This window comes from Parasteatoda tepidariorum, chromosome 9, assembly GCF_982258835.1.
Source record: "Parasteatoda tepidariorum strain Cologne lab strain chromosome 9, Ptep-v5.0, whole genome shotgun sequence".
Classification (NCBI taxonomy): domain Eukaryota; kingdom Metazoa; phylum Arthropoda; class Arachnida; order Araneae; family Theridiidae; genus Parasteatoda; species Parasteatoda tepidariorum.
The window spans coordinates 49,199,028-49,211,237 of NC_141763.1; the positions used below are offsets into that span (position 1 = coordinate 49,199,028).

At 30.2% G+C, this 12,210-nt stretch overlaps 1 protein-coding gene across 1 annotated transcript; it reads left to right on the plus strand.

Moving 5' to 3' along the window:
* Window positions 1-5,993: 5,993 nt before the first annotated feature.
* On the plus strand, window positions 5,994-8,140 carry Noc2 (Nucleolar complex protein 2). The gene has a single exon (XM_016062016.5). It carries the CDS (start codon window positions 6,208-6,210, stop codon window positions 8,041-8,043), a length of 1,836 nt encoding a protein of 611 aa, XP_015917502.1. The 5' UTR covers window positions 5,994-6,207; the 3' UTR covers window positions 8,044-8,140.
* Window positions 8,141-12,210: the final 4,070 nt, after the last annotated feature.

Below are 12,210 nucleotides of genomic sequence, written 5' to 3' on the forward strand. Positions count from 1 at the left end.
ATGTGAAGAAGATAAACACTGATATAATAAGATGTTTAAATATTTTCATATACTTTAACCTGTACATTTAACTTCCCTTCAAAAAGTTTACCTAATGTTCGATCAAGAGTTTATTTGTCTTCCTGGAGTTAAATTTCAAATTTAAACATTCTTTCAAAATATGAAAGTCAATGTTGTTGTATCAAATTTTTTATCATGGTCGTAAAAAATAGAGTTTCACTGAATATACATTCTCTTATTAATGTGAAGAAGATAAACACTGATATAATAAGATGTTTAAATATTTTCATATACTTTAACCTGTACATTTAACTTCCCTTCAAAAAGTTTACCTAATGTCCGATCAAGAGTTTATTCGTCTTCCTGGAGTTAAATTTCAAATTTAAACATTCTTTCAAAATATGAAAGTCAATGTTGCTTCATCAAATTGTTTAACATGGTCGTAAAAAATATAGTTTCACTGAATATACATTCTCTTATTAATGTGAAGAAGATAAACACTGATATAATAAGATGTTTAAATATTTTCATATACTTTAACCTGTACATTTAACTTCCCTTCAAAAAGTATATCTAATGTTCGATTAAGAATTTCTTTGTCTTCCTGGAGTTAAATTTCAAATTTAAACATTCTTTCAAAATATGAAAGTCAATGTTGTTGTATCAAATTTTTTAACATGGTCGTAAAAAATTAAATTTCACTGAATATACATTCTGTTATTGATGTGAAGAAAATAAACACCAATAAAACGGTTAAAAGTTTTCATGTGCTGTAACACTCAACTCATAATTAAGTAAAGAGGCTAAACGTCAAAAATTTTTAGAAAATGGAGGAAAAACGGATGTCTCTCGATGCTCGAATGACTTTTTCTTCTGAAAAAGAATTTCTGGTTCCGTGCTTATTTAGCCATAGATCAACTCTTCAAGAAATGATTGAGGTTAATCTCCTAAATAATTAGTTACGCAACCAAAACATTCTAGTATAGATCTCAAGAAGAAATGGGAAAAAAATTCATTAAGTATAAAAAGATAAATAATTTTTCCCAACTGATGGGAGAAAAACGCTCCCATTATAAAAACTAAAAATAGGTAATGAAAAAAAGAATAGCGTAAGTGATTTTCAAATTATTTCTTTTTATAAAACGTTTTCTAATACGAATTGGTTAATACTAGGGGGCTGTAGCCCCTCTTCGGTTTCGCTCATCTACCCTCCGATCGCTTCGCAATCACTTTTGATATTTGAATGATAAACAGATTGTTTAATGAAGGTAATAAAAATTATTCTATTAAAAGAACCCCAAATTTTTCGTTGCAAGAAAGCAGATTTTGTTCCATTGATTTGGGATTCGATTTTATTAGGTATCATTTTGCTCGATTACCGTTTCAACTTTTGCACAAACTTATTATTTTAAATCCTTATTAAAATTTTTAGTTGCTGAACTAGCAATAATTTTTTTTTTATTTCTAATAGATATTTAGTAAATATGCTTCGTCTAAGAGCGCATTTAGCTATGATGTAATAAGCATAATATGCAAGTAATTTTCTTAAAATTGAGTGGGATTTCAGATGATTATTTTGCATTCATTACTTTAAATGGCAATTGCGTATTTATTATTTTCAATACAATTCAATTCTATTAAACTACAGTTTTACATTTAAAAAAATTAAAATAAATATAAAATTTATTAAAATAAATGTGTACATGGGTATTTATTGCAGTACATTGTTGGAAACTTGGATAAAAAATAAACTTTGATGACTCCAAAATTTTTCCACGCCCTAGGTACATAAGCTCATCCGGATTATCTGGAATCTTGTTTCATTCATAGGAATGCTAATTCCTGAGTTAACGAGATGAGTTCCTTTCCAGTTCTCTATAACTCCTGGAAATGCATTCTGCCCTTATTTGTCTCTCGGCTGCAGTGATTGTTTTAGTTTAATTTTTCACCTTCATTTTATTTCCATTTTTTTTTTTTTTTTTTTTTTTTTGGAAATTTTGCATTTTTTTTTTTTCCTCCATTATCTTAATTTCGTCATTTAAGTCCGGTGCGTCTTAAGAATTATCGAGTGGCCGATACCAGCATTTTACATGTCTATAATATTTGATGTTGTTGTTGTAGTTCATTTACGTCGCACTAGAGCTGCACAATGGGCCATTGGCGACGGTCTGGGAAACATCACAATTTTGATCCTCTGCAGAGGGGATGGCACCCCCGCTTCGGTAGCCCAACGACCTGCACGCGAAGTCGAGCACTTTACGGTAGCACAGTTTAACGAGGACCAATACCACACACCCTCGGTCCCTGCGCAGACTGATCCAAGTGGGTCACCCACCCGCAGACTGACCGCAGCCAGTGATGCTTGACTTCGGTGATTTGCTGGGAACCGTGTCTTAACGATCAGTCCACTGCGGGACCTATAATATTTGAAGAAAATGAAGTTTTCTCATTATTAAATAGGAATAACTTATTTACAGTTTAATAATTGTTACACTGTGAGATCTTTACCATAGAATATTACCGTTCGATTATTTAATAATATCATGAAAAGGAGCACCAATTTTAGTTTTAAGTCTTAAATTTTGAATAATAATGAAAATCAAAAACATAATACTGACAAAGAATAATATTAAGAAGGGATGATAAATAATTATTACAGAAAAATACCTTGGAGGATAAATCAACAAAATACAGGTAAATGCCGTCATTACTTATAGTAATGTTATGCTGGAGCTGGGGACAACTAAATATGTTTGGTTCTTTTTCATATTTAAGACCATATAGATAGATTTTCCAACCCAATGAAAATGCGCGAAATAGCAATGTAACCCCGTCATAACACCTACTTGATTTTCTAAACACTATATCACAGCGAGAGTTTTCTAATGTTATGCGTATATGAGCCTCTAAACCAGAGGTTCCCAATTTTTTTTCTATGGAACCCTAAATAATCAACCTTCTTTTAGCGGAACCCCAACTTTACAAAATGAAGTTAGTAAGTTAATTGTAAACGTTATAATCCATCAGAAACTGTTTTCAAAATAGTATTTAATTAGAGGATTTAATTCAATTTTTCATTTTCATTACTAATCTTAAATTAGGTTTTATTTCCGACTTTTAAATTTGCAGTGCTTGTAACTTATTGGCAAAATGGGTGTTGTTTTGGATTTGATGGCATGCGCACCTTATTTGGACGTCCTCACACTTTTCAACTGTGTTCAAAAGTAATGATAAACAGTGCGCATGCGTCGTCATTGCATGCGTTGCTATGGAGACAGCTGCTCTGTTTGATAATTTTTTTAGAATTCTTTTTTTCACTTTTAATTTTGTTGTGCATTAAGTTGGTGAGCTTATTTTTTATTTTTTATTTTATAATATGAAATGTCAACACCTTAAAATCAGAAGAGCCTGAAATGTGCTATTTAATATTTGATGAGATTAAACTAAAACTATTCCTAAATGATGTTACTAAACTATAACTTTTTTATATTCTTTTTATTATTAACTTATAATTACTGTCTTGACGGGGATTTTAATAGTTGTAAGCGTCAAAAAATCAGGCTAACATAAAAAAAAAATTTTTAAAAAAAAGCAGTACAACAAGATCAAATAAATAAAAAAAAGAAGCAGACTAAAATTTTGGAACTTCTTTAATTGATTTTTTTCCAGAGGAAGTTTCTTATTTATTTTTATTTTCACCAGCAGGCATTTTTAATGTATTTACATGATAATAATTTAAAGTATTCTTATATTCGTTTTATTATCAACTTATAATTACTCTCTTGACAGTGATTTTAACATAAATAGGAATACTGACGAAGGAAAAGTATTTTATGACGACTTGAAACACGTATATAGGCAGGATTTGAAAACTAATCCGACGACAAGAGGCCAAACATCAATTGAAACAATTTTTGCAACCCATGATTTGAAATGTTTTGGCGTTTATCGGAATCATCCAGGAAAGAAAAAAAAAAAGCATTTGACCAGTGGGTAACCAGTGATCGTAATAAAGCAATCACAATTTTGTCTATGAATTTGTTTTTATTTATTTATTTTATTTTTAAATTTTGTTTTAAAAAGTGTGATAGGAAATACTTATGCAATATTTTATAAGGACTTGTTTTTTTCATAATTTGTTCAATATAATATTATTAAAAATATATTTAATGCTATTCAATTTTCTAATATTTCTCAATTCAATTTCTTCATATTTCTAATATAATATTATAAGAAATATATTGAATGGCATTATATATGATAAAATGCCATTCAAATTTCATTGGCCTTTTAACTGCAATAATTTCATAAAATAACCCAAAGAATAAATTATAAATATTATTAAATAAATTATAAATATTATAGGTTGTATCTATATATAATCAAACGTTTCTAAACTCATTAAAAGTATTGACTCGCAAAACCCATTTCACTCTTCCGCAGAACAATAGGGATCCTCGGAACACCATTTGGAAACCGCTGCTGCATTTTAAAACTTTTTTTGGGGAACATTTGCAAAAGCAACTGGCACGCTTATAGGGAACGTGCTTCGTCAAAGAAATTGTAAATTACAATTACAATTATTGTTTTATGTAAAAACAGTCTGTTAACATGCTAATCAACAAAATGGATGTTTTCCTGGATTTGAAAAAAATTCATCCTGACTTTCACTTATATATATAAATTGCTTAAAACAATTAAAGTTATTAAGATTGTGGGTTTGCTATTGCACCTGAAGAATTGCTTGAATGATTGATACATTATCAATAGACGTAGTAGGTTATATAAGGGCATGGGAGAAAAACAAATAAAAAAAAGTTGTTTCCTTAAATGAAAGCCGTTTTTAGTAGGGGGTATGGTTTCCCCGGACGGCCAGCAACGTTAAGCACCATTGATGCTTAGAATCAATGAGGTCATTAATGAGAGGCTGGGGTATTCTGTTCCACTCCTCCAGAAGAGCTCTTTCCCGTTTTGGAGAGTTTGTGGAGTGGTAGGCTGACAGCAATTCGTCTACATAGTCTTAAACATGCTCAATAGGGTTCATGTCCGGAAAACACGATAGCCAATCCATTCGTATAATTCATTCCTCCAAAAGGAAATCGTCCCGCAGTGGACTGATCGCTAAGACACGGTTTCCAGCAGATCACCGAAGTCAAGCATCACTGACTACGGTCAGTGTGCGGGCGGGTGACCAATTGGATCAGCCTGCGTAGGGACCGAGGGTGTGCGGTATTGGTCCTAGTTAAACTGTTCTACCGTAAAGTGCTCGACTTCGCGTGCAGGTCGTCGGGCTACCGAAGCGGAGGTGCCATCCCCTCTGCAGAGGATCAAAATTGTGATGGCATGTCTTCGGATCATCCTCAGGGATGTTTCCCAGACCGTCGCCAATAGCCCATTGTGCAGCTCTAGTGCGACGTAAATGAGCAACAACAACAATAAAAGGAAATCATTCACCAAGTTAGTACGATGTGGCCTGCAATTGCTGTCCATTAACATGAAGTCATCTCTAATTGCTGCATCGTAAGGAACTACAATAGGTCTCATGATCCCATCCTATTTCGGCTAGCTGTCATAGTTCCATTTCGAATGATATGGAGAACCGAATGATTGAATCATTTTGAATGATTCACGTGTTCGAATTCGGAGATGCGAACTAGAGCAAGACTTGTGCGAAATAGGTGATGATATATCTATCCACGGATTTAAGTTTAACCACAAAAAACTCGCCTATCAGGTTCTTGCTCAAATCTCTGAATTCGCACATGCTATTTTTCGCATACAGGGCAAATGATCCTTAAATGCATTTCACCAATCACTTTCTAGTTCAGATCATCAAATTCGCTTGTGTAAATAAAGTGTGAATGCTTCTTCAGCCTTGATTCTTAAAGAGGCTGTTCCTGCTTTTTACAATTCACGCACTTTTGATCACTATCGATAAAAATGGAGAATCTGATAGGTGAGTTTTTTGCCAGAGAGTATTTCTCACCAATCAGGCGGCTACTCACTCCCTCAGCGGTGAACTGCATGCAACGAGAAGCCTTCAAAAATTAATTCAATTAAATAAAGTTTATCTGACTTGAATATTTTAACTGTGACTGAATCGTTATTAGCTTGTTTGCACGTTTTTCGCAATGTAAACAAAAAAAGTATTTTCTTGCTGGTTGATTTTTATATTTATCCGTAATTTTCAAATTATTCTAGATTAAGATGTCTGGAAGCGAATCAGAATTAGAGGAGCTATCCGATCATGTTGCTTCGCTGAAAAGACTGAAATCTAAAGACCCAGAATTCTACGAATTTCTCAAAACTAACGACAAGGATCTATTGAATTTCAGAGAATCTGAAAGTGATGATCATGATTCAGAAAATAATGAGGTTAAAGAAGATGACAACGATGAAATCGAAGAAGAAGCTCTGCAGGAATCAATTTCCGTCAATAAATTAGAATACATCAAAGAAAACATTCGAGAAAATCCCTCAGTGAAACTCTGCAAGGCCTTGATTACAGCCTTTAGAACTGCTGTACACCAAGCCGATGGTTCGAATGAAAAAGCTAACATGAAGAATAGTGAACTGTTTAATGAGGTAATTAAATTGTGTCTCATCGAATTATATCCAGCTTTGTGTAGTGTTTTGAAACTTTCTAAGGAGGAATCTAAAAAGAAGAAAGATCCAACTCAATCTAAACTTTGGAAGAAAATGATGATGCCCATAAAGTCTTATCTCATTGATTTGCTGAAATTGTTTTCTATTATGAATAATTCCCATATCACAACTTTGCTATTAAAACACACTGTTCATTTAATTCCATTTTATGCTGTGTTTATTAAGTTGGCGAGAAACCTCGTGAAAAAAATGATTGTGTTATGGAGTGGCGAAGAAGAAACCGTGAGAGTTTTATCGCTGATTATAATTGTTCGATTGACAAGAACATTTTCAAAAGAGTACCTTAACCAAGTCTTAAAGGAAATGTATTTTGCTTACATTAAAAATACCAAATTTACTTCCCCAACAACTTGGCCAATGATAAATTTCATGAAGCGTTCTTTGACAGAAGTTTACAGTTTGAATGCAGAAATAGCTTATGAACATTCATTTATCTATATTCGTCAGTTATGTATACATTTACGTAATGCTATTACAACGAAGAAGAAGGAAGCTTTCCAAACTGTGTACAATTGGCAATATGTACATTGTCTTATGCATTGGTCACATTTGCTATGCAGACTCTATGAACTTGATGCTATTAAAACTCTAATTTATCCTCTTGTGCAAACCATCGTTGGCACATTAAATTTAATCCCAACCGCAAGATATATTCCATTGCGGATTCATCTTGTTAAAATTTTGATGTTTATCTCTGAATCGACTGGTACTTTTATTCCAACTTTACCGTTTATTCTTGAAATCTTGACGATAATTGACTTTAACAAGAAGTCTAATTTCAGCATTAAACCTTTAGAGTTTTCTTGCGCATTGAAGGTTACTAAGTCACAGTTAGTAGAAGCAGGTTTCAAAGATGCCAGTTTAAATGAAGTATGCAATTTGCTGATGGAATACTTGAAAATATACTCGCATACTATTGGTTTTCCTGAACTTGCTCTGCCTGCTGTTCTGCAGATTAAGAGTTTCATGAAGCTGTGCAGAGTGCCCAAGTATAACCAACAATTAAAAGCCATACTGATAAAAATTGAAGAGAATAGCTTTTTCATATCTGAAAAGCGAAGATTGGTTCATTTTCAACTTAATGATAATCAGGAGATAAAGAGATGGGAGGAGGATGTGTTGAAATCTAGCACGCCTTTGCTACGTGACCTGAAAGATAATAAACCAGCGACTGATGAAGTTCAGTCGAAAAAGAAAACTGTCGCTGATGAGGTTTCTCCAAAAAAGAGAAAAGTAACAGAAGTTTCTCAAAAAAAGAAAAAAGTAACTGATGAAGTTTCTCAAAGAAAGAAAAAATTAGTTAATGGAGTTTCTCAAAAAAAGAGAAAAGTAACTGATGAAGTTTTACATAAAAAGAAAAGAAAACTTTTGAAATAAAGTTAATTTTACTCAATTTCATTTGACAGAATGAAAGAAAAAGTACTAAGTCTTTTAATGTATGATCAAGGCTATATAAAAAATATTAACTGATAAATTTCTTTTTATTTTGGATGTCAAGTTATTATTAAATTAAGGAAAATTCTCAGTCATTTTTTTATACTGATAATTAAAATTATTTTGTTTGATATAAATCCAAATTTAAAAATATTTCCTCATATTATATATTTTCGAAATAAGGTAGTTATTTATTGAAAAAATAGTCGCTAGTAACAGAAGCGATATGATATTGCTTGATTAAAAACTTCATTCACCTCAAAAATAAATATATTTTTTAAGGTGAATGAAGTTTTTAATCAAGTAATAGTCAATTATTAGTTGATACACTCAGAATTGTTTTAACATACTTTATTATATATTGTTTTTCTATACTTTATTATTTATAAAGTTGGGGTTCAGCTGAAACAAATTTTATCATATAAAGTTCTGTATCTGGGACAATTGGTCTATGTAACCTGAAACTAAAAAAATATTTACACTATTCTTTAAAAGTTATTGTTCAAATTTAGCTAAGTAAATGTTTTATTTAGGTTAAGCAAGAAAAATATCTGTACCAATAATTTTTTAAAAGCTTACTTAATCAGTTATCTATATTTAAACTATTTGTTGAAATCTCCTTTAAAAAAGAAATTTTTTAGTCTTATGCATTAAATAATCAGTACTGAACTTTTTTTTAGCCTAAAATGTGCCTAAATTCTTTTTTTTTGGTGAAGAGAGAATTATATAGTTTGTAATTCAATGTTGAATACAATGTTTTGATTATGATTATATATAACTATGCATACAGCTGAATATATTTCCTGCCTGTTTATAACCGTTTACTTAGTTTTATCAAAAATAAATTATTTCGATAATTTAGCATTAAAGTTTTTGTTAAATTTTAATCATATACATTTAAAGTGGTTTGATAATAATTTTTTGTTTTGTGTAAGACTTAAAAGAAAGCTACTAATCTAAGTAAGTCTTATTTTGGTTTAGTCATATAAAAGTGAACCATAATATAAATTAAACAATGGTTGTAATTACATCTGGTTGGATTAAATTTCTAGATTTGAAATATTTTAGTTAAAAACATAGCACTTAGTCTCTTTAATTTTGTATTTAAATTACTTACTGTATTAATAAGAAAATTAAATTTTGGAAATAAAAAATTGCTTTTTTTAAGGCATACTAAAAGAAAATAAAATGTTTAAATAAAAATTTTGAGATCCCCACCTTACTCTAAGAAAATTGTGGCCCTGTCACAATGATATTCAATGCCTTAATCTTCAAGTTCAGTTTTGGTACTTGATTAATAGACTTCCAGTCTCTTAATAGACTGCTATGAAAGCTTCTAAAAAGGCATTAAAAAATTCTCTACTAGGTTTTTTCTTAATCATTCCTCTAAGATAGAAGTGCATAACCTGCGATCTGCTGACTGTTGGTCTGCAATCCAGAGAAGTCTCTGAATACAATGAGAGAGAGAAAATTTCTTTTTGAAAGATAAGAAAATTTTTTATGCACTTAATTTGCGCTGATTCTTAATTTGCGCTCAAATTTGAGTAACCACTTTTTTACTTGCTTTTTTTTGCCGATATCATAAATCTTATCATTTTTTTTTATCATTTCTTCTTATTTTTGTATTAATGACTACTGATTTCATTTGGTTTTTAAAATCCTGATACCATATTATGACGTGCAAGCTATAAATCGCGCATTTAATTATTTTTTTATGCGAGTTTTAAACAGTGCATTTAACTTATCACTTTTTGCTGCGCTTTGTATCAATTTTATCAAGTTATCAACTTCTATTATAGAGTACTAACTATAAACTTCTTTTTAGGCAGTTATTGCTCAACATTCTCATGTGGTTTTAGAAATTAAGATTTTTACCGTAACATGCAAATTTTAAATAATTTCTTATTGACACACTTTATTCATGTTGATTTTATTGTAATTTTAAACAAGATACTCCCCCCCCCCCAATTTTTGCGATACTTTTCACTATGATTTTGACAATCCCGTTTTTTTTTTGTTTTAGCTACGATATTACAACACACGAGTTTCTAGTCGCACATTTAAATAATCACTTTTTCACATAATTTTGTGCCCATTTCATTGTAAATCCAATTTATTTTCCACCATTTTTTTTCTTCAGTTAGCACCATGCATTTTTACAAGGTATTTAGAATCCTGATATTTTTTAATGCAATTTTATTGCAACATGAGAAGTGGAGGAAAACAAGAATTTTTAAGCTGCCCACTGTTTGTAATTTAGTTTTTGATTTTTTGTAGCTGCAATGGTTTTTATAGGAGAAAAAAAAAATTTTTTTTCTTTTTTAAAATTCATAAAACCTCTAATAATTCCAGAAATAAAAATAATATTTGATGTATATTAAATAAGTATTGAATCTTTTTTTTTTTTTACTATAATGGTTTTATTTGGATTTCTGTTTAAACTGTAAATTTTCTTCAAAATATTAAATTGCAATTTATATTACTCATTTAAAAATTTATTTTTTTATACTTTTCATTCTGAAAGCCTTGCAGTTTTTTTTTTTTTTTGCAAGAATTTATTTTAAAATGAACTTCTGTATTAATTGATATGATTAAAAAAAAAAACATTTCTTTTCCCAATATGTATATTGATAAATCAATTTTGGTAAAATAGAGAAAAAATATATATTCTGTAAATATATTACCAATTTTACTGATAAAAAATTTATTCCTTTTAACACTGCAATTTTTAATAAAAATTATCATATTTGCCATCAACAATAACATGTCTGAATGAGCGTGCAGCCCTTCATTAATCAACCTGCTGTGCAAGTGGACCTTCACTCATAAAGGTTGTGCACCCCCTACCTAAGTGATCTCTATTCTGGGAATTTTAAATGAAAAATGTTATGCAATAGGTTTTTAAATGGCTTTTATAGTGTTTTTTTCTTTGGGTGCTAAGTTTAGGTTTTTTTTTTTTTTTTTTAGACCTAAAAAATTCCTGAAGAACTGGAAAATAAAATAATATTCTTAGTTTTAAAAAAATTTACTACTATTCCAATTATTTTTTGTAAAATTTCGACATTTCAGTTTGAATTTTAATATCTTCATTAGGCAATTTTCACATAGAATTAATATTTCGAATTCCACATATCTTGTTTTTCTGATGAAAAATTGCTGTGAATAGACTAAAATTGGCTGGGAATTATGTTAAAATTTTCTGGGAATAACTGGAAAAGTCAAAAAAAAAAATTTTTCTGAAGTTTTAGTTTAAATTGAACCTTGTGATGGTAAATAATTTTATTAAATTAAAATTCTGACATATCCATAACAAAAAGCAAGAAAGATTTATGCTTATATATTAAAGTTTTACATATGTACCACTTTTTAGTCCAATGGGACTGAAATCGGTCTTGAAAAAATTCAGGACTGAATTCTATCCCTCAATTTATATCTCGCTTTCCAAAATAAATTTTCTAAAAAAGAATTTTTAAATTACAAATATTTTCTGTTAAAAATAAATCTATGAAAATTACTTTTTAATTATCCTTAATAAATATGTCATGGTCATATTTGGATGTCAAGGTGTATTTAAAAAGATTCTAATCTTTTTTTGTTATCTAATCTTATTTTGTTATGCTATTAATTGTTAATGATTGGGGCCTCGTACTTCATATACATTCATGTAGGAGTTAGTGGAACAAGGGAGGGAAAAAAAGACAATAGTTTCATAACCTAACTTAACATTTAATAGAAAAAGAGGAAATAAGTTTAACAGCAATATCATGACCGGTGAGAGCTGCCTACACGCAGGGTTGCCGGATCAGGAAAGAAAGCTTAAGTAGATTGTTCTATGGAAAAGAGTTAGTTATTAATTTATTCAGGACTTTTACCGCCTGGACTTGATAGCACCGTGGATACCGGGGCTTTCCTTTCTGGCGTCTTTCAATGAGGAAGTAGATGATGCAATTCGCCCAACATTCTGACAGTACATTCATAATAGATGATGAATATCTAATATAAATTGATTGAAAAAGTTAGTGCCCTATTTGAAACATAATGAAATACAAAATAAAATTTTTGTAACTGTCTTCCAACATTTTTAATTTCCTTTTGTAAAAAAATTGCATG

Coding starts and splice junctions, on each gene's coding strand:
- Noc2 (XM_016062016.5), top strand. CDS start 6,208: ATGTCTGGAAGCGAATCAGAATTAGAGGAGCTATCCGATCATGTTGCT.